General features: G+C 40.9%; 2 protein-coding genes and 1 long non-coding RNA gene across 5 annotated transcripts in view; 2 read left to right on the forward strand and 1 right to left on the reverse strand.

Moving 5' to 3' along the window:
* Positions 1-14,228, forward strand: part of CCDC93 (CCC complex scaffolding subunit CCDC93) — a 39,716-nt gene extending 25,488 nt beyond the window's left edge. Inside the window, exons 15-23 of one of the 2 annotated variants that reach the window (XR_011810532.1) lie at positions 133-214; positions 1,510-1,581; positions 2,691-2,762; positions 3,006-3,114; positions 5,456-5,538; positions 7,358-7,395; positions 8,788-8,892; positions 10,377-10,490; positions 12,448-13,614. Coding sequence is in view for 1 of the 2 variants with exons in the window: in XM_027461194.3 (XP_027316995.3) it covers positions 133-214; positions 1,510-1,581; positions 2,691-2,762; positions 3,006-3,114; positions 5,456-5,538; positions 7,358-7,395; positions 8,808-8,892; positions 10,377-10,490; positions 12,448-12,501 (709 nt within the window). In the remaining variant the exon portion in view is untranslated. Of the gene's footprint in view, positions 1-132; positions 215-1,509; positions 1,582-2,690; positions 2,763-3,005; positions 3,115-5,455; positions 5,539-7,357; positions 7,396-8,787; positions 8,893-10,376; positions 10,491-12,447 lie in introns of both variants that reach the window. The other variant, XM_027461194.3, reaches the window with a different exon arrangement.
* A 3,004-nt stretch (positions 14,229-17,232) lies between these two features.
* Positions 17,233-26,171, reverse strand: LOC101795278 (5-hydroxytryptamine receptor 5A). 2 transcript variants are annotated; one of them, XM_038182148.2, is made up of 2 exons: positions 24,937-26,169; positions 17,233-17,712 (listed from the first exon to the last, which is right to left on the reverse strand). In XM_038182148.2, exons 1-2 carry the CDS (start codon positions 26,089-26,091, stop codon positions 17,380-17,382), a joined length of 1,488 nt encoding a protein of 495 aa, XP_038038076.2. In that variant the 5' UTR covers positions 26,092-26,169; the 3' UTR covers positions 17,233-17,379. The 2 variants fall into 2 exon arrangements, with proteins under 2 accessions (XP_038038076.2, XP_071896782.1); XM_072040681.1 differs by lacking the exon at positions 17,233-17,712 and adding an exon at positions 18,653-18,832 and having other exon boundaries at positions 24,937-26,171.
* LOC119717419 (uncharacterized) lies at positions 26,171-27,747 on the forward strand. Its single transcript, XR_011810534.1, has 3 exons — positions 26,171-26,484; positions 26,571-26,761; positions 26,948-27,747. It is a non-coding gene; the product is annotated as an uncharacterized lncRNA (long non-coding RNA).
* Positions 27,748-27,941: the final 194 nt, after the last annotated feature.

Consider the following 27,941-nt stretch of genomic DNA (forward strand, 5'->3'; position numbering starts at 1 on the left):
TGGATTTGTAATTTAAATGGATTTTATTGGAAAATTGTATAGAACTAAGCTGGTTCTAGTATCTTTTAGTTCTCCATCTGTTTAATGTAAAAACTAAAAAACTAATGCAGTTTGCTGGATCTTCAAATTTAGCGTATTACAGAATCTGCGAGCACTGGTGGCCATGAATGAAAACCTCAAAAGTCAGGAGCAAGAATTCAAAGCACATTGTAGGGTAAGTTTTAATTTCTTAAACAGTGCTTCTTTACCAAGCTTTAAATGTATCCATATACTTCTTCCTGCTTTGTCCTTTCTTCCCCTCCCTGCCATTTACTCTTTTTTACAGATTCATATTGAATACTGCCACTAGTTTAATTTTTTGCAGAATTATGGACAGTTGCCCAGTTCTGCAGTGTATCAGACCTACAACAAGGCTGCCAACCAAGAAGGTTGGAACTGAGCTAACCAGGAGGACTTGCTCCCTGCTATGAGGCAGGGAGCTACAAGGAATGCAGGCAGGGCATCCAAAGTAGTGTGGCCTTCAATGTTTTGTTTTGCCCGGGGCCTTTGTTAAAAGGCAGTTTTTAGATACAACTCCAGATCAGCCCTGTATTGTGGGTGCTCTTGTTCCCCTCTCTATTCTGCTAAGAGTATCTGGTGATGTGGCAACAGGGATTACAAACAGATAATAATATTAAAATAAATCAAAGTTTGAGATCAGGCTGTACTAGATACCATCTGTACTATTCACAGCCTGAAACACATTCTGTCATCTTGGACGAGCTAGCAGTGACCTGAGGAGCACAGTGCACAAGAGGAAGGTTCCTTGAAAGTCCCTAGCTTTGGAGCAAACCACCAGAAGAGACAGAAATAGAGATAAATCTATTAGTTTTCAGAGTAGAGTTTTACTGCTTAATTACAGTGTTTTGCTGCCATGTTTACTGCTGTGTTTATAGGCTGCTTAGAAATATGATCAGAGAGAATTGTTTTCATTCTCTTCTGTTTAAACAGTGTTAGATCAAATTTAATGGAATGAAAAAAAGTAAAAAGACATACTGCCCTGTGGCAGATATTGAGCACAGAAACTTCATTTTCCCCAAACATAACCGTTTTGGAAAGCTCTGGAGGATCTTGATGGAAATGACCTTACAACTAACTTTGTTCATCCATTAGTGTGAATACCACATGTTGTGGTTCTGTGTCATGCTATTGGTATCGTATTATTTATTTGCTTCACCAGTTTCTCATTTTCTATGTCGCTCATTAGTTCAGTTGGCTCTAGTATATTTGTAAGTAAGAAATAAATATGTTCCTTTGTTTGATAAAAGCAGGCATTCAATTTTATGTAGTGAGTAATAATGGATGCCTTACCCCTGGGCAGGGAATGCTGTTTAATCTTACAAATTGTAAAATAAAGTATGTTGTCAGTGTCACAGTTTTGGTGCAGGTCTATGGCATCAAACCTCCTGCTGTCTCCTTTAAGGAGAGGTCTCAATTAAAAGCAAATATGTTTTGTTTTGTTTTTCCCAGGAAGAAATGGAGCGTCTTCAACAAAATATTGAGAATCTGAAAGCAGAGGCAGCAGAAAGTGGGGAGGAAGAGGTAAATATCAAATGTGTTAATTGTTTATTTTCAATTTGTGTTTTAAAATGCTGGTTTAGGTCCTTCTCACTTTTGCATGTTCTGGTAAGTATTAAAATATCTGTTGCAATCTCTGAAAAACTATTTTCTATCACTGGTAAAGCCACAATTCAGGCTAATAAACAAAAGTGCAGTAGACAGAAAATCACTTCTTTATTCTTTTTGCTAGAACCCATGGGGCTAACTCATAGATGCTTTCATCCCCTTTTTACTTTCATCTTTGTAGCAGCAGGGAAGAATCTCGAAATGTTAAGAGTTGTGCATATTATTTGACAAAACTAAGTCTTCCTCAGAAAGCATGTTTGTTTTGGTTGTCTTTTTTTCCTTAAAAGTTGATTTATTTGAAGGATAGAGGCACAAGTTTTTAGTGCCTCAGTGCATTGTATGCAGTGAGCAGCTGTCTGAAGCACAAGTGCATCCAGACTGAAGGCAATGAATAACAAATAAACAGAAAATGAAGAGATTGACTCGCTTGTCTTTTCAATGAGTAAACATGTCATATATTTGTGTGTCTAAAATGAGGTAGATTACAAGTTCCATGATGCTGCCGTCCTTCTGAACACGGTGTGTAAAAATGAAGCCGTAAACCTCAGTTGTAAGTTTTTAAAGACGCAAAAAAAATTCTTTAAATCTGCAATCCAGAAAATGTAGGACACATTTCAGAGTGTTTGTGATCTGCCCTGGGCCTTGTTTATCCCTAACCCTGCCGATGAATCAAAGTATAAACATTTGGACAAGTACAAAGAATCTTTTGATAGGTTTCTTCGTTTTGTGTCACTGTAGTGAAGCATTAGGGAAAAACTATTTAAAACCTTAAAAACTAAAATATCAGTATTAAAATTACCAGAACACTTATTTACGGTAAAATACGAAAGTTGTCATTTTTTTTAAAATGCAGATTATGAATCATCTCTTAAAAAAAATAAAATAAAAAAGCAAATGGTTGTGTTTTAGTGGGAGCCATTAAATGGAAGATACAAATACAGAAAACAAAACCATCTGCACATTTTTGTAGTTGCGTTTTCATTTGTTGGTGTAATACACAATTGTTTTGGGTTCTCAAATTCTAGGAGCCGAATAAGCTTATAGACCAGCAGTACAAAACTGAAAAAGATAAACTTCAAAAGATCCGGCTATTATTGGTAAGTCTTCATAAATAGGACAAAATTATTTATGTTTTTCTTACCTTATCACTTTTAATACCTCTCTTCTTGTTGTTTAATTAAAAAAAAAAAAATCACGAAATAATACTGAGCCTCAGCCAACACTTTTTTTTAAAAAATAATTGATTATTTAGTAACAAAATATTGCTGGGGGGGCTTCATCCATTTTAAGAAAAGAACGAGAAGAGGCTTTGTTTTCTCCCCTCCTAACTTTCTATTCAGGCACGAAGAAACAGAGAAATAGCGATTTTACAGCGCAAGATTGATGAAGTACCCAGCCGAGCTGAGCTAACACAATATCAGAAGAGATTTATTGAACTTTACAGTCAGGGTATGTATATCAAGCAGGAACATTCTGCTCAAAGCTAAAGCCCTGGAAGGAGGGTAATTGCATTTTAAGCTTATGGAGTGTAAAACAGCGCTTGCTAATTCTGAGGAGTTTAAGGGTTGTTTGATATTCACATTATACAACCTATTTTCAAGGTTTTATAAGCTGGCTATAAGAATTCTCCTGTGGGTGAAACTTGATACATGAGGTCTTTGGAGTAAACTCTGGCTGCAACAGGTTCAGTCGTATAATTAAATGACCAATGTGTTTAGAAATTCCTTAATCTATTTACAAACGAGGTTGTTGTAAATTTAAGTCATGCTTCATTAATTGCTCTTTACATTAGATAGTTTGGTTCAGAATCAGAGGTGTCAACAAAAATATTGCCAAGTAAAGACAAGAACTATGAAAAAAACAAGGCATTGTTTATTTCGTTTTTGATTTATAAATATCTTGCAATATCTTGTTAGGTTCAGAGTAAAAGTTATTTTCAACTTCTTTTAATATAAGTTATAAAAAGGGGAGTTTGCTTGGTTGACTGTTTGGGTAGTGATGTGTTTGCTGCACAGGGTATGGAGCATGCAAACTGAATAAAATTTTAAAGTTATTCCATCAAATTGACAATGGACCAGCATGCTTACTGGTGTGTATTTAATGCTGCCTGTGTAATGGCATAAGTTAAAATATATTTTTCTGTAGAAGAACTAGCTAGTGTTTTAAAGATACTTTGCATTCGTTATACACAGGTTCTAACCAAGCTCTTGGAGGTTGAGCAGTTCTAAAATTATCTAACTTTGATTCATATCCATTGTCTTTGAGTCATCTCTAGTTGTGTAGTCACATGCTGTCTTCCTATGTGCATTATCTAGCTCAGTGCATGGAATAGGTATGCTTCTTTAGTGAGTGCAAGTCCAGTTCTTTTCTCTCCTTGATCCCCATTTGCTTTTTGTGTGCTATGCAATTAATCAAGTCCAGCATGTACCTGCTCAGAAGATGGAGGCTTCCTTTATATATGAAGGACAGGAAGATTAAGGAGACTTGTGGAACCTTGGGTGCAGATTTAAGGGGCTTTGAATCTTACAGGACTGATTTCTGTAGTGCAAAGTATGTGCAGTAACTTCAGATAACACCGTGCTTGGTCTCCTGGCCAGGAACCTGCACTGCTCAGGCTAAGCTTCTAGAAAATTGAGCTGAAAATCTCTTGCAAGTCTTTCTGTGAACTGTGGCATTTTTTTCATAGAGTTCTTGTGTTTGATCGGATTCAGGAGATCTTGAGTAGACAAAAACTGTTTTTTTTGACTTTTGGACCCAAGGCATATTGGACAAGACAATCTTTGGAGATGTTTTCCAAACTCAGTGGTCCTGTACTGAAATGCTTTTAAGTTCCAATATTCCCTTTCTTAAAATGTATAAACCGGAGTGAAATCATCCGTATATATATCTATGTATCATGAGCTCTGGAATAATTTTCATTATATCATTTGATCATCATAAACACGGACTTCTTTCAGTTCAGGATTCTAGGCTGCTTAATGTAATCATGGTAACTTTTGCCAGCTGTCCTTCTCAATTGAACTTTTTTCCCTTGAGAATCAAAAGTGTCTTAGATTTCCTTAGTCACTGAAGAACTAAAGAATAGATAAACACTTCAGAGACTTGAAGTGTTGTCATCATCTTGTGGACCCAAAGGGGAAGAAGTGTCTGAACCCTACCTTCTGCACTGAGCTGTGACCAGCATCTGCTACAATCACCTAAAATAGATAGTGTTTGAAAAGAAATGTTGGTTTTTTTTTTTAATTCTATCAGCATGCATATGTTGTAAGGAGAGAAAAGAGGCTTTCAAACAGTAAAACCTTTCTTGCACATTCGTACCTTGAAAGATACAGTTTAATGCACTCCTTTTTTCCATGCAGTGTTGTCAGATTATCCATTCCCTTTCTGCGCCCCTGCACTCCCTCTGCCCACCAATGTGCCAGCTAGGCCAGGGCAACTGTTAGCAGCACAGAAGCCTTCATGGTGTGAGGTTGAAGTTCATGAAGGAAGGATGAACAGGCAGTGGTAAGGAAGCACAGCTGATAGTGCCAGTGTGTGTTTGTGAAATGGACTGTCAGCAGCTGGGCTGTAATTTAGACACTGAGCTGTGTTGTTCTGGAGCCCAGTTCTCATAAAATCTGATAGCTGTTAACACTGCTGGAGATTTACATGCAGAGGGAATATTCTTCCAGAATGCCTTATAGACTGTGTTCCGTTATTGATAATTGTATATTATAAGAAGCCTACAAAGTATTTTTACAGGTTCCATTTCACCCCACTTATTATTCTACCTTTTTTTTTTCCTTTGCAGTCTCAGCAACTCACAAAGAAACAAAACAGTTCTTTACTCTTTATAATACACTGGATGATAAGAAAGTATATTTGGAAAAGGAGGTAAGAGAATGTTACTGTTGTTTTCTAAGTGTTCAGTCTATGGAGAAGATAGTGAAAGCTAAGTAAAAACTACTTACTCAGCCATATCAGAGCAGGGTCAGCAGTCCTTGAGAGTAAAATTGAGACAATGGGTTCATAAGAACATTTCTAATGTTGAGGTGGAAGTGGTCTGTGTTGTAAAAAGTGCTGTTAGTACAGCATGTTTAATCTGTTCACAAAACACGAGTAACATTTGATTAGCAAATATCTGTCACAGGACCAAATTACCCTGTTTCTTCTTGGTTAACCCAACCAACCCATCTCCAGTAACTCTGGAAAGGAACTTCTAGCTGCTGGCTTGCAGCATCATTTGGTTCTCAGTGTCGCAGTGGAAGGTTTCTGCTTATATGGTTGATGGTTTCAATCATGGTTTTTAAAATACTTATTTTTAAAATGTTTTTAAATTCTTTTTTTGTGTCTTTGATTTTTGGGTTTTATCCAATCGCTTTACTGTTCTGCAGTGTAACACAGCAACAGTCTTACAGTGCAATAGTTGTGCAGTGCTACTCCTTGTTACTTGAATGTTTTGTGGTATAAACTGTGTAATTGCATTATTAAACACAAACTTTCAAGGCAGGGATTTGGGCTTGGCAAGTGTTGATGAATCATGCAGTAATTTCTTTGAGTAACAGGCATTTTTAAGCGTCATAGCTTCTTTGGAATCTGCTCAGAATTTGTTTGAATTTTTCATAGTCAGGTGGTGAACAACTGCAGCTGCTGCTATGCAGCACCTATTGCTCTCATTTATATCAAAGATCTTGGATGTAAAGGTAGTCAGTTTACCTTTGTGGCAGTGGGGCAAATGCTTCTGTTTGCAATGCTCAGCTTCGTTTAGTAAAGTATGCTTTCAAGTACTCATCAAAAGGAGAAACTGTTTGGAAGGTTTAGCCGCAGGAGACTTGTGAGATGTACTGAAAGCTGAAGGGATTGCATTAATTGCTGCTGCTTAGTAAATTTTAGTGCCCTCAGCGATGTTTAGAAAGCAAGAAAAAAAATGCATGGGTTAATCTGCACAGTGAGTTTATACCAAGAGCAACAAAACACTTCACTGAAGTTACAAATACCTATGTCTGTATTGTTTAAGTGCAATGTTAGTATCTTCATAACAGTAGCTATGCAAAGGAAACGCCGTTCTCTACTTCTTAGAAGTTCATCTTTAAACAGACTGTGAAATATGTAGAGGTGAAGTGTGTAACGATGAGTAGCTTTATGGAAGCCAGTAAAATTGACAGCACAAAGAATACAGTGCAGAAATTCACCTGTTCTGCACTGCTTGGTGGGGCTGTATGGTCTTATACCGGCTCCAGTTTCTAAAGCAAAAGGTTTTCTATTAATTTTTATTTTTTAAGACATCTGAGTGAAACTTCTACTTTGACACTGCAACTAGGACTAATTATGCCACTCTAATATAGCTATAACATGCTTGTCCAGTGTTCACCTGTGATGGTGCACAACTACCTGTAAGCTTCAGCACATTTAAACAACTCTTTTACTTCATTGCTTTTGTTTGCAAAGCTGTCTTGCAAGAAAATTCTCAGTGCTGTAACTGGGCATCTGTAAAAGTAAAAATCTCAATTTTGATCCAAGACTAGCTGCTGCCTTCTGTGGTTCTTCTTTTTCAAAAAGAAGTTCAGGATTTCATACAGCTGACTGCTTGTCAGGGAAAGATTGATACCAGTCCATTTTTAGATCTGAATTTCATGTTATTGTCTGTGAAAACTCAGAGTAACATCAGAAAGGACAAATGTATGTTTTCTTTCTTTTTTTTTTTAATTTACAGGTTAATTTACTAAATTCTATTCATGACAACTTTCATCAGTAAGTAATGGTCATTTTTCTCTTCATAGTTGCAGTGGGTGGTGTAGTTGTTTGGGAAAAATGGGAGGGGGCATGAGTTAATGTAAAAATTTGTTAGAATATTTTATTAACTTAAACAGTTTAATAAAGTAGCTTATTAATTCTGTTTAAGCCAATATTTGGGTAATCACAGACTTGGAATTACTTAACTTTTATAGTCAACATATGTTTTTAATATCTGGCTGTTCAGTTGCAGTTGTGGAAAGAAATCAGTCATAATTTTCCTGGCATTAATTGAAGTATTTTTCTTCGTTTTGTGAGTTTGTGGTTATTACTTTATGTACAAAACATTAGACTCAAACATATTTCAGACATGTTTATTATACACTACCTCTGTATTTAAAGGTTTTGATGAAGTGTGAAGTCTTTAGATAAAATCATGGTTCCCTTGGAAGTTTAAGGTCAAATATCAGTCTGTGATACAGCCAGCAATTGTTCCTCTCTGTGTTTTGTTTTTTGACTTTGGGGGCGGGTGAGGGAACTCCATTGTGAATTTTTGTCAGAACAGTACAGTGCAATAGGGTCATGGGAGAGGATATGGCCTCATAACGGGAAAAAATTGTTTGTCTTTTTATAATTCTGTTATGAAATTGTGTTTTTTCTTATAATTAATGATCTCTGATCCTGTACACCTGTACCTTTTTGTGTTTTGTCAGAAATTTTGACTTTTTAAATGTTTTTTCCTATTATCCAAAATTCTAATTACAACCTAAACGAAGCAACAAAAAATCCACACTAGCACCACCAAGAAAAAAAACATTTGAAATACCTAATTGTTCTTATTATTATCCTTTGCAGCAGGGATCTTAGATCTGTTTTGCTCAGTGATAAGATCTTTTTGATATTCTGTCTAGTCATTAGAAACCAATTCAGTAATTGACAGCTGGGTTTTGGATTGTTTTTATTGATGGTTGTGTGTGGGGTGGCATTTTTTTATTTTGTTTTACTTAATCTGTTCAGAAGTAATTTGGGGCCTGTAACGTATCTTGGTCTTTTCCTTTTAGGGCATAAATTATTATTATTATTATTATTAGATTATTTACTGTTCTAGTCCTCTACTCACTTTCTTTATATTCTAATCAGCTGCCTTTATTACAAGTTTGTGCTCTTGGTTAGTTAATAGTAGTTCATTATTTATTACAACACAGAGAAGGGAACAGATGCAAACTGTCAAGGAAAATGCTTGTGATGAGCTCTGTAGTCTGTTTCCATCTCTCTGATCTGCACTGTGCTTAATATCCTATGTAAAAACTCATCTTTTTAATCAATGATTTCAAGTAATGTGAGTACTTGGACATGGGTAAATACGCAACGTAATTGTAGATGAGACACATTGTCCCACATCCCTATCAGTTATTATTTTTTCTTTCCAGAGCAATGGCATCTTCTGGTTCCCGTGAGCAGTTCTTACGGCAGATGGAACAGATTGTGGAAGGCATCAAACAGAATCGAATGAAGGTCAGGCTCGCTTTCTCTTCTAGAACCTGGGAATTATTTCAGAAAAGCCTCTTGGATAATAACTATAAATGCAGAAATTCATTATGTGAGGTGCGAGCAAGCAACTTGCAAATACTGTCTCTTTCACATCCATAAGGAACTGTTCACCACTAAAATGTTAAGGGACAGAGTAAAAGAGAGAGAGGAATCTTGTACCCCTGAACTTTGTTACTGGCAGTGTAGTGACTTAGCTCTTTGAAACAGCTGGTTCAAACATCTCGCTGATGTCCCTGACGTTAATAAGAATTTTTTCCATTTGGGCTGCATAAGTACAGCCAGGCCTATGTCAGACCCACTTTCTGGATTTAACCTGATGTAGAAAAGACTAGGTGTTGCTGCTGAATATGTTGTGCTCACACAGAAAATGAAAAGGCACTTGTGGGTGTTTAGAGCCCCAGAGTTCATGCAGAGATCAGAATCACTTCTGGTAACTCTTAGTGGCTATTCTGTGAAAGCAAAGCCTCAGTGGACTTGTGTTACATGGGTTTGAGGCAGTGCATGCACACAAAGCAAACATGAGGTTCAACAGCTACTCCAGCTGAAGCTGTCCATGGATTTATTTGCATACAGTGGGGTTGTTTTAAGTACCTGGTAATAACGGTTACTAACTTGTAATTATTGTGTTGTACTACTTTATATTCATATAGAAATATATTTATATACCATTAAGGGGCTTTGAGATGGTTTACTCTGTAGAGCTAGAAGATTCTTGGTAGTGGGTTATAGTTGTTCATTTGAGTTGAAATAGAAGTATGGTGTGCTTCAAATCAACATATACTAGAGTGTGTACTAGAAAAAGCCATCTTTCTAGGTAAAAGACTGTTTTATCTTAATAGCTAAGCAGAAGTTTCAGATATATAGAAAAAACAGGATGGAATGCAACTCAAGCTATCATAAAGCCCTTTGCACTAACAAACTCGTAAAAACATATTGACTATAGACTATTGCGTTGGAGAACATTGTTTTCAAAGAGGACAAAGGACAGCAGAATAGTGATGCTGGTGTTGTATGTATGGGTCATCTTTCTGTTACCAAGGCTGATGTAACGAGTAAGTCAAGGTCAAACTGAGATTATGAAAATACTTCAGAACAGCGCAGTTCCAACGAGCGTAGATGAGGTTGAAGATAATTACACTTCTTTTTGGAAGAATTACATTCTTTTAATTGCTGTAGCAAGCAACTGCAGGAAATTAAAACTGCCTAGGAGTTCATTGTCTTGTTTTCTGTCTTGACCTCTATTACACAGACAGAAATGAATAACAGCACAATAAGTCAAAGGAGTGAAAGCAGAGCAAAAGCTCTGCTGTGATGTTCTTCAGGCTCTTAAAAATGAACTCTTAAATCTTCGAAGACCATTAAAATCATCAATTGTTTCTTACACTTTATGTGCATGTGTGTATTCCTTATACAGTAGCTGGCCTTTTATCCTTCCTGTATACTTACAGATGGAAAAGAAGAAGCAAGAAAACAAAATGCGAAGAGATCAGTTGAATGATGAATACTTGGAGCTTCTAGAGAAACAGAGGCTTTACTTTAAAACAGTGAAAGAATTTAAAGAGGTAAGAATGTGTTTGGTTTTTTTTTCTGCTAATGTAAATTGATGAGTATTTGAACTGGTAAATTGTTGGTTAAGAAGTTCTGCTCAGGTACACTGATTGTTTTGAAGTGTGTTATAAACCTTGCTTATGTTTAGGAGCAAAGGAGCAAATTTCTAAATATATGTATTTGTCTAGAACTTAAAAAAAAAAAAAAAACAAAAACAAAACCTTTCTGCATTTCTCTACTGTACCTCAAGAGTTAAATCACAAAAAGTTAGCTGTCTGAGGAAGCTGCCAATCTCATTTTGAGAATGAGTTTTGTAGTACTACCTAGAAATGAGCAGCATTTGTGTTGTGGGAATGGATGAATAGCTCTCTGCTCATTAGCAGAACTGTGAACTTTTCTCTTTTTTGCAAAGCTCACGATGTAGTTCACTGCTGCATTTCTACTCAATCAGAATTTAAAGGCAACAAATGAATCTGCAGCAGCAAATGCTTTCATTAGGTATTGGGGCCAGGCAGCACCTGACTTGCTGGTACATTAGTTCTAGCAACTACCTGGAGTTAAGGTGGGATTTCTGGAGGAACATGGGCGTGACTGACTGCTCTCACTGACGTCAGTGGCAGCAGAGGCAGGTCCAAGTTGTTTTATTTCTCAAGAGTGAATTTGCATAGTTATTTTAATTAATCCGCTAATAGTATTCCTAAAAGTAAGAATGGGTTTAGGTTTATTAATGCCAAGACAACTAATGAGAGCTATTTTCCTTTATTAAGCTTACTGCATATAACATACATCTTTTGGATGAGGTTTTTAGACCTTTGAGGCACCACAAGAATGGGAAGGAAGGAAAATTTGTGGAATTGAATTCATATTCCTCCTACTTAGGAGTAGACAGTGGAAGCAATTCAAATAGGTTATGCCATCTTGAAACAGACATGCTCTTTGACACTTGTTGCTTAAAAATCCCATAAAACTGGGGTACGACACAGAAGCCCAGTAATCAGGTAAGAAAACTGACTACATAATAACTTCAGAGCTTTGCTAAAGCCTATCAGTGGATAAAGGAGTGGGTTTGCATGTTTTTGTGTTGCTTCTGTTTTTCTGAACTTCATTTTAAAAAAAAAAGTCAATTCAAGATTTTAAGGCTTCTAAACATGTGTAGGCTTTAATGTTCAGTGACCCATTTTGGCTTGACTTAAGCATTTACTTGTGCACAAGTGTTCCTTACACTGCTTTTTGCACCGTGTTAACAATGTCTCTTGGTGTGATTCTTTTATTCTGAAAATTCCTTTGTCACTGATGAGCAAGCACCACTCTATGTTAAATGGGAAGTACTAGTTTGTTACTGAGTAAGCTGTATATTCAGGTCTCCAAGCAGAATCTACCGGAGATCTGTGAGCAGCAGTTAGGTATGTGTGAGTAAGGGAGGGAATCCAGAATCTTTGTAGTTCTAAATACTTTTAGGAACCAGCTTGTTTTCTAACCCCTGTGAAAGGACTGATTAATACTTCATTGATTTAGCCTTGTCTGAGTTAATCATAATGTGCTTCTGTTAATTACTGTCTCCATGATAATAAATGAAAGTAGTGCTGCCAGGCAAAATTGTTGTTGGTTTCAGGTGTTTGAGGGGGAAAAAAGACTTCCTGGTTTATTTTGAGACAGCTCCTTCCTGTTCTGGATGATACGTGGATTTTATTTAAACAAAAAATAAGACATTTGTCTTCCTCTGTCTTTTGAGGCACCTTCAATCTTGCTGTACTTAAAAATAAATAAAATTGTGGTTGTGGTGTTGAAAACTGATGGTATGTACCTGTGTAAATACATTTCTTGGAGTTTTTCTGTAAACACTGACTTTTTTTTTTTTTGCAAACTGTCTTGTAACTTTCTTTCAGAATTAGAGGATTTGGTTTGCTGATGTGAAGATCTAAGTAAAAGAGTTGAGAGTTACTACTTAATTTGTTTCCTTTCTATTAACAGGAATGTCGTAAGAATGAAATGCTGCTCTCCAAGCTGAAAGCTAGCTCCTCCTGAACATCTCCGGCTGGTGAAGTTTATACATGATTGTTCAGTCCATACATCAAATCTTTTTTTGTGAAGTGACGGTTAAAAATGCAATTGTAGATATATATATATATACATAAAAAATTATATATACAAAAAAAATATATATATACAGACACAGATGTAAAGTCTGGGTTTCTTTTCAGCATGTACTCTTACATTCCTTCATCAAAAGGCCATGTTATTCATTATTGCCTCCACTACACAGTAAAGAGTTAATGCAGTACAGCAAAATAGAAATTATTTATTTGTTTGTTTTTCACAGAAAGAACAATTAAGATGGTTTTTATTTGGGCTTTAACACTGAAGTACATCAAAACTCTGGAATAAGTAGATATGGACTGTTTAATATGTCCGGTACCATAAGATGAGCACTGCAGGATGCGATAGCTTGTTAATTTTGGCCAAAAAATAAACACAAAAATGGTTCTTGAGACTCTTCACCAGCTAGTAACTCCATATTATTTTAATTTACACTCCTAGCTATAGATAAGATTCCAAAGGATAAAAATCAATTTCTAATGGTCAAGACAAAAGAAAATGGAAACTTACCTTGGATAATTCCTCATGTAAAACTATAGATCTATATTTTTATAAAGTCTAGCTGTTGTATAAATTTCTTTGAAATTTCATTTTTATATATAGAGTATGTGCTTGTTAAATTAATAGCTCCAGGAAAAAACACCCTAATCCCTAGGACCATCGCATTATCCCTAGCTGGGATGAAAATCAAAGTCTGTGTCAACTGTAACATAGGAAGATAAAGATTCAGACTTTCTACTCAAATGAACTGATGCTCACCTTTGAAGACAACCTATCTACCCTGCCGAAGATCTGTCCTTGAAAGTTTAGAAACTTTGTGGAACACTTTCTGAAACACTTTTATATCTGTATATACAGTATTTTATAATTCAAGCAGTTGTTTTTTGTACTTAACATCAGGATTTTGGACTGACTTAATGTACATCACATATTTTGTTCAGGAAAAGGAAAAACACATTCTTCTTCCCCAGTAACATTGACACTGCTGTTAGATTACTTTCTATGGCAGCACATATAAAATAAAAAGATGTTTAGAATCCAGTGACCTTCTGCTATTGTTTTTGAGGTGGCACTTTAGGCCATGTTAAAGGGCAGCTTTAGAAGCCTTAATATGCTTTTGAATTACAAGTGCATTAAAGATGAATTGTGTAAATGTAGTATTTTGATATTCAGTCATAGAAATGTTTTCATGTGTCATATAGCATTCAGTAACATTTTCTCTCTTGCTGCTCTTGTTAAGCTTGATGTTTCAGTATTTGGGATAAACTAACAGACCTGCTGTATGCCAAGGGGATCCATGGAAGGGTTAGATGTGTCTTGCACAGGCATCTGCTCACCACACAGAATTCTTGGTGGAGATGGTACACGTTTATCACGCTACCTGATTCCACTTCATTTGAGGACAGGAAGGTTCGATAGTTGTATGTGATCTCATGCAGAGCCTGTAGTGTTAAATGGAGAAATTTATGGATTTGTTAAGATTGGTGTAAGGAGATTGTTGACATTCTGTCTGGGTAAGATGTGGTGAGCTACCCCAACCGTGGTTGGCTAGATTCAATGTGTTGTGCCTTCTCATAAACAAGACTCTGTTTTTGTGACAACCAGAAACACTTTTCCTGTTCCTTCAGTACAAATAAAAAGAACCTTTGCACTGAGCCAGTTTGTACCTTACTCCCCCCAACTAGTTAGTGACTGAATATGAGCCGGCTGCTTCTCTTCATATGTATTTTAAAAATCTAGGCAAAATTAAATACTGGAGTACCTGAGGAAGGAGATCTGGACTGAGTGCTACTTGCAGACATTCTCTAGTCAGCTTTGATAGCAGTAGACATAAATGATGTCTACAAACTTTGCCCTCTGTAAAATCTGTAATTATTCTTCTAACGTGTACATTGGAGGTAGCATTTCTTCTGATACTTGTGGGGAAATCAAGAAGTAGTATAAGAAAATGGCACTTCTAACAGCCAACTTTGTTCCTCCTCCTGTTGAACGTGATGCCTGTCAGGCTAACTACTTGATCATTCTGTCCCCAGCCACTTCTACTGTGGAGGAGCAAGTGTACATCATGCTATGAATACTCGTGGGAAGGTGATTTTTGGGAACAGTATCCATGATGCTCTAGCACTATAAATATGACAATCCTGCTAAACAGAACCAAACAAATTAATTTTGGATTCCACTGAAATGATGACAGCTATTTTTCAAAGTGAAAGGCAGTATCAGGAGGTAACTCTTAAGTGGAATTCTCAAAGACAGGAGGATGGTTCTTAAGTGGTTATGTTTTCGTTTAAAAATGCTCATTTTCTCATTTGCTGCACTTTTTCATCTTCTGAAGCTCTTCTGAAGCTTTTGGATTTCTGCACAATCTGTGGATTGATTCCAAGAGCACAAAAAACCTGAGACCTTAATTTATGTAGCACTGCAGGGTTCAGAGCCTTGCTGCAGGTTGCAGCAACAAACTTTCTGCTGAGCAATAGTCCCACTGAGTTCTAGGAACAGATTCAGTATGGGCAGAGAAAACTGGTGTATTCCAAATGGGCAACTAGTATTTGGGGAAATAAATGACCCAATGTTGGAGCACTGTCAAATGCTTACTTTTCAGAACAGCTTTTTCTTTTTTCTTCTCTCTAGTCGTATATTCACGATCCTGTATCGTTTACTGTAATGCACATGGGAGTTGTATTTTCCATATATTCTTTGGTCTGTCTTGAAGCTAAGGGTAACAGCACAGCGGTAATGTCAGATCTGAACTCTAATGTGTGAACTGCCAGAAGGAGGAATGCCTCCATGCTTCATTCTACTTTCCTCTTTTTTTCAATTAGAATAAAGTTCCAAGTTTTAGTAGTGAGAGTAATTAATCACGGAAATAAAGTACCAAGGGAGGTAGAAAATTATGCACCGTTCCAGCTTTTTTAATCAAGGTTGATGACTATCCAAGAGATGCTCCTGCTGCACCAGGTTACTGGGTTTGGTACGTAAATCCATGGGTGAAACCTGGAGCTTACTGTGTGGGTGGTCAGGGGCTGGCAGCACCTGCTCTGCCATCAAACAGGAGGCAGCAGGCTCAGCCTTGACCCTGAGCAGCACAGTTCTCCTACTACCACCCCCCCAACCCAGCTTCTATGTGATTGAAATCCAGGATTTCACATCCTGAATATGTGTTGCTTCTCTTCTAAATATAGACGTGTACAGAGCCAGTGTGGGAAGCTGATTTTAAGAGCTTTCTAAAAGTGCACTGTAGTGAAATGTTTCTCATCTCTGGATATGGAGCCAGGTTGCTCTCAGTGGCAGCACGTCACCGTGTAGCAAGTCACTGCTGTCACAGATGCTTGGGTGGGCAGAGCACAAAACAAGCTATCCTGAGAACTCACATTGAAACTATAAAGCCTAAAATTCAGCTCTTAAGGAAGCTAAATGAATTTTTGACAAGGTGGGGAGTTCCAGTGCATGCTTCATCAGTAGCCCTGCTACTATCAGTTCTCAAGCTAGCTGAGACAGCCCTGCTGCATCACCAGCCTTTGCAACAGCATCAGTGCGAGCAGACAAGAATTGCACGGTAATCTTCTGGCCTCATAGTGCTGTCTCAAGTTCCAGATGTCAAGCCATGGTAAAGCCTCCAAACCTTTAGTTTGAACACCAGCTCTTCCTTTTGCGGGCAAAATGAGATTCACAAGGGAAAGGCTTATTTAAGTTGGCAGTTATGAAGCTGAGCAGCTATCTAACTTGCTGCTGGGACTCTGTTGCAATGTAGAGCTGCCATGCTAGAAATATTCAGAAACACTGTTGGCATCCTCCCTCAGGAAAGGGGAGGGAGTAAAACCCATTAGAGCGACAACTATGGAGAGACAGATTGAGCAGTATGCATGGGTATCTGTTTCTTATCCTTTTCTTATTGTTGGGATGGGGAAATTAAATGTTGGGCAAACAATTTAAGGCTTGATTCTAAGCCAGTTAGGATTTTTTTTTTGGAGTCATTTGGATCTGATGGCATCAATACCTATCTCATAGGAGGAGAAAGTTGATTAAAAAATTACAAATAGGGGAATTGATGTGGTTAGGTTGATGAGTACAACACTTACAGTGCAAGGACTCCGGGCAGCACAAACATTTCTAGTTTGTCACCTACCTCTGACCAGCATTACACTTGGCCCTAAACCTTCATGTAACCCCAGGGGACATAATTGACCTTTACTTCATCAGGACTTCCAGCTGAGAGCTGCTGCTTGCAAGAGAACGCAGCCCTTCAGTTATGCTAGGGTGTGGTTTGGGGCTGCTTAGTCACCCTTCTTAATTTCACATAGACTAAGCTTTGGGTTGAACGCAGCATATTTATTCCCTCCTTTCCAAACAAATCTCGAGAACGAAGCCAGCAGCCTGCCCGCATCTCCAACATTTCAGTGTTGCTCCCTTCGCAGTCCCCTCAGTGCCTTTGCTAAGATGAGCAGGCTGCAGGACGGCTCCTGTGTTTGCCTGGCTGGGATCACTCTGGTTGGCTTTGGCAGTCACGGTATTAGACACAACCAGCGCTCTGCTTGTAGACTTGAGCACACATTGCTTCAAAGAAAAGAAGGGAGATGTTCACTGCTTCTTTCTTTGCCAAACCCTGGGGCAGCATATATGTATTTCCAAATGGGAACTGCAAACTGTCGGTAGGTTTCTATCCAACAATCTTCCAGCTCCTTCACTGTTGCTAAATCCCCTTAAGTAGCTCTTGTGCTTGAAAACTGCATATATCACAGGCACATCTCCTTCGAGAAATCTCTGCATTATGCAATAAAGGAATCACTTTCTCCTCCGTGTCCCCTTTTATCTCTGCTTTACAAAAAGGTTCTTGAAGGCATTGTTGTAATTTTTGTTAAATGCTGTATAAATGAGAGGATTAAAGAAAGAATTGGAGTAGCCAAGCCAAAGAAAGATGCTTTTCCAGACGGGTGGGATGTTGCAGGAACAGAGGGGACTTATTAATTCTGTGATGAAAAAAGGGATCCAGCACAGCACAAAAACTCCAATTAAGATGCCAACCATCAAAGCTGCCTTTTTCTCTTTCTGTTCCCTCCATGTTTCTCCATCTGTCTGGAAAGTGATAGCTGCATGACGAGCTGTAAACACCATCTGTGGTTCTTGCGAAGCTTCCTTCACCTCAAAACAAAAGCAAACACGGATTCTTACCAAGACGATTTGTTTGAGCGAAGTATTATTTTTAAATGACAGTACGACATCTGTGCACCTACCACAAAAGGCCGCAACTCATTCCTTCCACGTTAAAAGAAAGAAAATATCCCTGAGTGCCAAAAGTACCAGATTTCTCATTATGTTGGAAAAGCTGCTGAGAGTGACTGACAAACCAAGGTCAGCAAGGAGTCACCGATGCCGCGTGTGTTGCAGACGTTATTTTGCAGTTTATCTTACTGGATGCCTCGATACCTACTGGGAAATCAAGTTGTTAAGGTCGCCTAACAAAGGGAAGTACCTCCTGCAGAGCCCTAAACTAGGCTGTCCTGTGGTGTTACATGATCTTTAGGGTTTCTCAGGCCTGAACTGTAAATGAATTTCATTCCATGGCTTGTATCAACTACAAGATAAACTCATTTTCTTCAAACTAACTGCCTGGAGGCAGAGCTCAAAACCCCATCCCTGGGAGGTGCTGGAGGATGGCAACACCACTTACTTGTTCTTCAGAAGGAACAGAGCACACCCAAAAAAAAATCTGTCCGTGCTCCAGCTCCCCCTGAAGTACAGAAGAGAGGGGAAACGTCAGTTCCCCCAGGTGCCTCCTGCCTCCTCCTCTCTCATTAAGGTCCAGACACCGTCTGTGCAGTGAGCCCGGCACAGAGCTCCAAGGGGTGGTGGGACTGGCCATCAGCTTCTAAGCACAGGTGACCAGCATGCAGGAGCCTGCCCAGAAAATGGAGCTGACGGTACACAGACCATCTGTGTGCCTGTGAGCTCAAAGCTCTTCTGGGCACTACAGTTATAAGGACAGAGCAATACCATGAACAGTTCAAGGATGCAACGTGAGGCCCCAGAAGTTGCCTACATGCCCATAATGGCAAGAACTTCACCCGGCTCCAAAGGTGGCCCCGTGTTCAATCAGCCACATGTTCCACATGCACGGGCTGCCTCTGTGCAAGCTTCGTAAGGGCTGGAGGGCTGCTATTAGCATGGGCAGAGCGACTCGGAGGGGGAAGCGCTGGCGAGGGCTGGGCAATCACTCTTCAAGATGGATATCCCTGTCGTCGCCCTCCGACACGAGACGTGGCTGCAGAATGCAAGAGCGGCAGATTATGGGCGCAGGCAAATAATGGAAGGAAATGAAAATCACATCTGTCCTGACAATTAAAATGGGACACCCCTCACATAGCAACGATCACATCGTTTGTCTGCAGAAGGACTTGCTCCGCACATCTTTAATCACGCTCTGTAAAAAGGGATGGATGGATGACACCAGGGCAGATTTGTGACAAGCAGCCCTGAAAGGATCACCTCTTAGCCCTGAGAAATAGCTGCAGAGCTACGCTGCTTGGGGAGGGCCACACAAAGGACCATGTTGCTAGCACAGGGCACGGTTTGGTACCATATTTAACCTTCAACCCTTACTCAGAAGACAGAGTTCACAGCATCCCATCATCAAACCAGAGCCTTTTCTTCTCGCTACTTCAGATTTTAGAAGGTTTGTGGCTGAACTGCGGAGTTTACTAGCAGAGGTTTGTCTATCCCTTTATTTAATTTGGGAGAAATTTGATTTAACTTATTTTATTATACTCTGATCCAGCTCCTACTGAAACAGAGGAATTTCTGCAAGCTCCTCTGCTTGTTAGATCAGATATCTGGATACTAAACAGCAAGTGAAAACAGATTATGGTATTTTTTATAAATTACAGGACAGCAGTTCCCTTATATTTACATAATTTCCACTTTCTCTGTTTTCATAGGTACATTTTCAGGTTTTTTTTTTTTTTTTTTTTTTAACTAGTTCTGCTTGGGACTTTGGAACAATGTTGCAATAGAGCAGTCTGTTGCCTTAGGAAAAAGAATGGGCTCTCTCATAGAGCCTTCTGTTAAATAAGTAAATTGGGTAAATATCCCTGGCAGTCTGGAGATATATTGCCTCAATCTTCCGTAAGAAATCTTTTGAAAGGATTTAATAACACAAAAAGTTACTGAAAATGTAACGAGCATCCCTGCTCAGTGAGGCCCTTCAGCCAGTGCCTGCAACAGGAATTACATGTTTGAACCTTGGAGGCTGCAGAAAGCTCACCTCTGTGTGCCTGTCGGTGCCCAGCGTATTGCAAAGTGGGGAAATCCCAGCCTTTCACAATCATTTCAAGTCTTTTGTTTTTTATTGCTCTCTGTCTGATGTGCTGCAGACCTGATTCATCTTCCTGTCCCAGTTGGTGCAAGCTTCTCCTCACTGCAAGTCCCAGTCCCCAGGAGCGTGTTGTCTAGGCTGTTTGCTATAAGCCAACCCACGCGGAGTACGTGGAAGGTAAAGCAGTCTGCTGTAGGCAAACGCTGTTGCGGTACACGGAGCTGGCACGGGAACCACACTAAAGGATCCCCCTCATGCAGGCATAGGATAATCCATTGCGATTTGGCATTACCTGAACAAGGGCACAGGCTACAGAGATTATATAGCTGCTTTTCAGCCTTGCCAGTTGTTTCCTGAACAAAACACAGCTCTGACTACAGCAAATCTGCGGTTTCCAGTGCCAATCCTGGAGGCTTTGCATGACTCCAATTCCTAACGTAAGTCACAGTACTTGACCATTATCTCTGTGCCATATGGAACAGAGAGAAAGCCCAGTATAAAACCTTTCACCCCATTTTGGGCCTATTGATGATCAGTAGCCAACGGGCTGTGGCAGGGGAACAGGTTGCCACAGAGTACACCTTAGTTCATAGCAGGGATGTTGCTCAGATGTGAGCACCTCTGCAGGGTGCTGAGCACCCCTCTCACTCAGCAGCTGGCAGCCCACTATGCCTTGGGCACAGGCTTCCTCCCCTCCACCCAGACTCCGCTCCCACAGCTGCGAGTCAGGAAAAATAGCTGGCATGAAAGCACTGCTGCTCTGAGGCCAGAATTAGCTTCTGAGTTTGTGAAATCAGCTATTTCCAGGACAACAGGCTCTGAGAAGCAAAGAGAGGGCCACTTTCCAGTGAGTGCCATAAAGAGATTTCAAGGAAGGAAATGAGCTCTTGAGTACGCATTCTCCTTCTACACTAAAGACACAAAGGAATCGTGGCCAAAAGGAGGTTGGTTTGGGTTTCAGAATTCGTTCTGCACATTCATCAGCAGCTCCAGCTCGGTGCCACTGCTGGTGTTTGTCCCTCACTGCAGCAAAATGGGCACACGCAGCTCTTTGCGAAAACACACAGTCAGTTCCTGTGTTCCCAGCAGTGTTGTAAAGAACACGCCACCAAGGAGCTTCTGGGGAAATCTCTTGATTTAAGATGTTCCTTATAGCTTTAATGACTGTTATTACTGGTCCTTCGTGGCAGGTACCATGTGTGTTTGTACTGCACTTTGAGGGTCTGCAAGAACCTCTGATTTAAACAGTAAAGAATCCTTTTGGAACTTCAGAACCACCATGATGGTCCCGATATACACCAATTAAGTCTAGCTTATTACCACAAATTCAGAGTTTTGCCTGTTTCGCGGTGGTTCAGCACAGAACAAGATATTACTGCCTCAGTGCAGCTTTGGTGTACTTCTTGCTCTTTGAACAAGAGCACAAGAAACTACAATGCACAACAAAAGATCAAAACACAAGAATGTGTACACTTTTTTGGATGCTCCACCAATATTATAAATAGCACATTTGATAGGGAGAAGAATGCCTGCTTTCTCTCATAGGATTTTTTTTCTGCCGTCAAGCAGGAATAGCTGTGTGTCTCCCAGGAAAATCCCAGCTACTCCACTTTGCTTCCTGCCCTATCTTTTTCCTACCAGACATCTGCCACACCTCTTCTGCAAAGCTCCTCTTGTTTTCTGTCCCGTCTCTCCTACTTGTACAGACAGAGGCAGAAATAAGAAACTGATGTCCTGTGACACCCTCAGGACATCACCTTCTCTCACTCCTGCATTGTCCTGACCGTCTCCGTGGGCTGCAGTGGCTGGACTGGCCAGGGTGCAAAACAACGCTGCAGCTTCTCAAGCACCAGGACCTTGCTCACATCCCATCGAAGCCGTGGGAAGGACTCCTGCAAAACTGATAAGCTTTGGGAAGACAACAACAACACATCACCAGAACTTAATTTCTAACTCCTTACACTGAAATTTAATCCTGGCCCTGTAATTTTTAAATTTAAGCAACCCTGACTTGCAGATTCTGCCATCCTTGTTTTTGCAAAACTGATGCTACAGGTGACTCAATTGATTTGAAAGTGCATTATCCAGCAGCTTCTGCTGTCTTTCAAATTGTCTCATTTATTTCAATTGGACTGTTTACAGGGAGAATTATTACCAACTGTCAACCAGGTAGGACAGAGTATAGCTGTCAGTGACAGTGTGTCACTGCTTTTTTCACACAAGGTTCATTCACATCAGTATTGACTGTAGAAGTCACTTTAATTCATTTTATGGAATTTCATAAGTAAACAAATAGTTATGAAAGCACCAGCCCACTTTAGCTCCCAATTCTTTGTTTGTTTCAAGAAAAATTAAGAAAAAAGTTCTCATTTTCAAAGGGGGAAGAGCACAGCACTATACTGTATTGTATTAAAACTAGAAGCACCTCAGCTGCCTCATGTCCATCTCTCTCATTTTTTTCCAAATACTTTCTAAAGTGTTTTTTTGAAAACTCAGTAAAATTTTAACCACAAAGTGACTCAAAATAGCTATTTTGTAAGAGCACAGAAACATACCCTTGGTATGCCACCCCTCAGCTTGGAGAGGATCGTCCCCTCTCCGCGTGCTTATATCCATGTACAAACCACTTCAGCACCTGGCTCTGTTGGCAGAAAAGCTGTGTTTAAAAACATCCCTGTATCATCATAATATTTTATTCAGAAAAAGAATGGTGACAGACAGGAGAGAGCGTAGAGACATTAGGGGAGAAATAAATGGAAAAATAAAGTAAGCTGTTGGGCATTACAGGGGAAGTGGAACAGAATTAGCCCCATCAGAGAGAGGGCAAGGGCTGAAGCTGACAGCCAAATCACTCCCAGATATGGAGAGGCAAATCCAGATCCCCTCACTAGGTTTGCACTTCCCCTGGAAATGTTATCTTTTTTACCACATTAAAAAATATACATATTTTATTTTATTTTTATTTTTATTTTTCAAAGGAACAGTAGTGAAGTATCTTAAGATTCTTCTCCAGAATTCCCTGGGGAACTGCTATTGTTCAGTGGGCATGACAGACCCTGCTCCTATGTGCTTAAATGGGATTGGAATAAAAATCAGTAAGTCTCAGCCTCTTAACTTAGAAAGGAAACTGAGAAGAAATGCATCCTGAATGCCAGCTCCCTCAATCCGCAGGTTAATTTAATGAACGTGTGCAGCAGGGTGTCAGAGTAAAGGTTTGCATGTGCATCACAAGTCTTTTTATTTAAGTCAGCAAACGAAGCTGATGGGACGATGGGGAAGGTCGGCAGTATACACCAACTGCACATTCAAGAAGCACTCTTAGAAAAGAACTAAATGTCAATCACTGCAAATATAAGATGAAGAATTGCTGGCTTGAGCACTTGCTGAGATTGTAATAATAGCTATACTGGCAAACGCCTCAAAAATGGGTATTCAGCTCCCACTGACAGGAACACTTTTGTCAGTACAGCTTCAACCAGCTCTCAGACACTTGCTGCAAACAGCACTTACCTGCCAGCTGAGCTGGGCCACGCACGGGCCTTTGCTGACAGAGCTGTGACAATTAGGAGCCAGACTTTTCTGTGGTAAAACTGCCTTGCCAACAAAGTGCCTACATAGAGACTAAAACTTGAGCAATAATGCCTCAGCCCAATTAACTTTCCGTACTTTTAGATTACCATTAGTCCCGTATGAGCATGTGTGTGTGTAAAACAGAGCATGTAAAAACCCTACAAATACTTAGCTTTTGTGTTTGGAAAGACTGTAGATTAACTCCAAGCAATACATTCATCACACTTAGAACAACTTGGAAAGAAATGTGGTGCAAACAAGAGGATGGAGGCTGTAGGAAAAGAAAGGATGCCACTAGAAGAGATGTTCCATCTTTTCTAACATTTTTTCTGTTTGTATAGAAGATAGCTTCAAAAATCAATTCATATTATAAACATCTTCAAGACATCAGGACACAAATATGCAAGTATGACCACATATAACTGCCAGGGCTGTCATCTCTTGCTAGAAACCCCAGACTTTTATTTATGACCATAATAACATGTTGCCTACCATGACTCAAAATCAAATTTAGAGGGATTTAGTGGATGAGTGAGGATTGGCCCCAGCTGAATAGAAAATGCTCCATGTCTCATTATATAGATCTAACAGCCACATACTCATCTTTTGTTATTGGGAGAGGACTGGACTTTGTAAGTACAACATGCAAACACAAAAATACCACAACAAATCAGTTCCACAGCTCAGAACGAGAGTATGGGTACGTGACAAAGTGAAGAGCTCACAGTGAGCATTCCTGAGCACACTTGGCATGGGTGACAACATCACCACGCAAAGACTCTGACTTAATGGGACACAAGGGGCCTTCCTCCATCCTTCCTCAGGGATGCAGCTTTCCCTTCAGTTAGTCATATCCCTGAAACAAACGAGACCTCCCACAGGTCTAGGGCTTTGCAGGATTACCAGGAACACCCTGCTCTGGTACTATGCAGCGAGCACTATGTTCCCACTATACAAGGTAAAATAACCCAAGTACATAAATAAAGTGTTGAATATAATCTGCTTACTAAAATCCCTTCAGATACTGACAGATCCTGCAGAGATCCTACATAAAGTCTGTACTGGCAGAAAAATGTGCATGCATTTATTCTGTATGTGACCTAAGGATTTGTTTATGTCTTTGTTTACCCTGACTACACTGTAAAGAGATAAAGAGAAAAACAAAACAATAAGGAACGGAAAATTCATACTAAAGGGACAATTTTTAAAGGGGTCTCAAGACTTGCAGTGAATGCACCTGTCACATATGCTCACAACACATGTAAGAAAAAAACAAGAATAAAACTCTTGGGGCAGAGTAGCACTTTTTGACTGGCTAATTACAGCTCAGGTCCTGATCATAACTGAGCTAAATTCATGACAGCCCCGGGGGACATCTCAGTCCTCTCACTATGCTGAAACCACCGATGGGTGCAGAGGTGAAGCAGGGGCACAGGCAGCAGGGGGAGGCAGTGCAGGGTCTCCTCCCCATCCCTCACCCTTACCTGGGCAGCCTCAGGGAGGGGCACCACGGCGTTCCTCTTGCGGCCCCCGATGCGAAACTTGGCCGCCTTGTAGATCTTCCAGTAGACGAAGAGGACCACGCAGAGGGGCAGGTAGAAAGCCCCACCGGTGGAGACGATGGTGTAGGAGGGCTCCTGGCTGACCTGGCAGCGCTCCTGCTCGGGGCTGTAGCTCTCCCCCCAGCCAAAGAGGGGGGCGAGGGAGATGGCAGCTGAGAGTGCCCAGGTGAGTGCGATCATGACGTTGGAGATGCGGCGGCGAGTGAGCAGCGTGTACTCCAGGTGGCGGGTGATGGACCAGTAGCGGTCCAGGGCGATGGCGGTCACGTTCCAGATGCTGGCCGTGCAGCACAGCACGTCGAAGCAGACCCACACGAGGCACAGCTCCCGGCCCAGCCGCCACCGCCGCCCGGCCGACAGCTCCTTCACCAAGCTCAGCGGCATCACCAGGGCCGCCACCAGCACGTCCGACACCGCCGTGGAGGCCACGAGGTTGTGGGGCACCCGGTGGAAAGCCTTCACCCGCAGGATGGTCGCCAGCACCAGCAGGTTCCAGAGGAAGGTGGCGATGGTCAGGAGCACCAGCAAGGTCAGGATGAGGACGGTGAAGATGGAGAAGGGCTCCCGGCCCCTCCACGAGCTGCCACCCACCAGCGCGGAGGCAGCTGAGGAGGCGTTGGCGTCCATGTTGGACGACGAGGCGTTGGTGCCCATGTTGGCTTGACACTGGCCCCGGGGGGCGCAGGGACTCAGGGACTCCGCCATACCCGGAATTTCAGCCCTTCCCTGCCCTCCTCTTCCCTCCCAGCACCTCTCTCCCCCTCCCTCAGCGGTCCCCCTCCGGGTGCTGTCGCCCCCCGCAACCCGCCACCGACGGCAGCAGCGGGCACCCGCGGCCGCCCGCTCCCTCGGCTCCCCGCTCCCATAGCGGGCAGCTCCGCTACGGCCGGCGGGGCTCAGCGGGGCCGCGGCGAGGGGCAGGCACGGGGAGGCGGCACCGCAGCTCCTGTCCCGCCCCAGAGGCCGCCCCGGGGCCCGGAGGCGCCGCCTTCGCCGGTTTTTAAGCGGAGCCGCCCGCCTGCTTCTCCCCGCAGCCCCCTCAGGCGGCTGGGGTCTCCTCACAGCCCCGCCCGCCATGTTCTACTTGGCGCCCCCGCCGGGCAGGCTGGTGCTGGTTTCGGTGCTGAACCCGAATTATTTCTAGGCTGCGGACTTAACCAAGAATTTTTTTCAAAGGGACCGGGAACATCTCCCGTTTTCCTGCCTCGCAGCAAGTTCAGGGCACAATTTCTTCACGAAGGGCGCGCACCCAGCCTCCAAAAGCACGCCCTTCTCCCGGCAGTTTCGAGGAGCTACCCTCAAAATTGCTGTGTTTCAAGAATAACTTTAAGCCTGTTCTGCAGCATCTTTTAAAGTCTGTAATGGACGTTAAGGGGGTGATATGCATCAAGGAGTGATGGCAATGAGCTTCGCTACTTCCCGAGTGAAAAATGGTGACAACTGGTGTGATGGGATCATATACCAACTTGGGTATATTACATTTAATGCTGTGATTGAGGCATTTTATTTAAGTTTTTTGTGAGGGATGCTATATTCCAGCTTGCTTTCTCTCCTAGGGTCCTTTACAACCCATAAGTGGCCTTGCCACCCCGTATCCCCATAGTCTGTGGCCAGGATGATTTCAGTGGAAGTTACTGGGTGAAACACAGCCTCTTTTCCAGTCACCAAGTTACTCAGTGCTGTCAAGAGCTCTCCAAAGGTATCTGAAGTTTTTCACAGCCGAAACAAGCAAACAGGATGAGAGAAGGTCAGTGAAGTTTGTTTCCTTGCACATAAGAGACACAGACACCATAATCATGGGCTGCAGCAGGACACTGGGACTGGGAGGGTTGTTAGCTCCTATCTGAAGTAGAGAAGGAATATTTTCTGGGTCAGGGCTATGAACAGTCTTGCCTAAATGACTGCTGCTGAAATCTACGTTCTCCCTTTGCAGTCACTCACTGATGAAACAGGACTATCTGACAGAAGAGAAACCTCTCCCAGCACCACAAAGTTACCCACCACAAGCAGGGTCTAGCTTGGCTTGCTCACGATGCCCAGCCTTGAAAGTTGGCACAACAATGAAAAATTACAGAAATGAAAGACAATGACTGTAATCAGAAAAAAAACAGGCTGTTTTGTTTTGTTAATTTCTGGGTCCATTTCATTTTGCCAGATGAACAACAAAAAAGCAAGCAAATTCTTTCCCAGGTTCTTCACATAGACATGGATTTAGTTGGTCTTTCCTTTAGTAATTCTAGCAAATGTTCTAATGTAAGCCAGCAGCAAAGAGAAAACTATCTACATTATTTAACAGCTTTTATAATTAGGAGAAAAGGACTTCTGTGTGCTAAATATCTCTTTGCTATCTAATAAGCAGAATCTGACAGAGCTTCTCAAAGAAAGCTGTTTACACTTCTACTGCAAGTAAAGCCTAGAGCAGCACCTGGAACAATTAAATACTAGTGAAAATTTGTCAGGGTTGGCAGACAGTATGTGACTGCTTCACAGCTACCTTCTCATGCTTTGTCTTTATATTGTTCCTTTGTAATTTGTGTCTCTTTTTGTTAATTAATGCTGCTTTTAAAATGCCAGCTGAATAATTATCAGACAACATATTATTCCTTTTTAAAAGACACTCAGACCTAAAAGCAATAAGGTAAACAAGCAGATAAAAAGGTCTTTTAAATTCTGAATTTTTCAACAATTGCCAGACCAACTCTGTGAACTTAATAAAGGAATTTATGAATCTTATCACAGCTTGAATGACTCAGCTATTAAAGAAAGAGTGAAAGCAAGCAAACCCAGGCTAGCTGCAGTAAGTTTAATGTTTGGGGGCCCAAATAGACAAAGATATGATTTTATGTCAGTTCCTGTGGCTGCAGGAAATGAAGTTGTCTTTTTCTTATGTTACTTAATGTGTGGTCTGTGGCCACTGTTAAAGCAGA

Source organism: Anas platyrhynchos, chromosome 7, assembly GCF_047663525.1.
Source record: "Anas platyrhynchos isolate ZD024472 breed Pekin duck chromosome 7, IASCAAS_PekinDuck_T2T, whole genome shotgun sequence".
In the NCBI taxonomy this organism is placed as follows: domain Eukaryota; kingdom Metazoa; phylum Chordata; class Aves; order Anseriformes; family Anatidae; genus Anas; species Anas platyrhynchos.

Bases quoted from the DNA above. Each gene is read 5' to 3' on its own strand.
- LOC101795278 (XM_038182148.2), bottom strand. From the start codon at position 26,091: ATGGCGGGCGGGGCTGTGAGGAGACCCCAGCCGCCTGAGGGGGCTGCG. The intron at 17,713-24,936 runs GTAAGGGTGAGG...TTTTGTTTTGAG, and splicing joins CCCTCCCTGAGGCTGCCCAG to GTGAAGGAAGCTTCGCAAGA.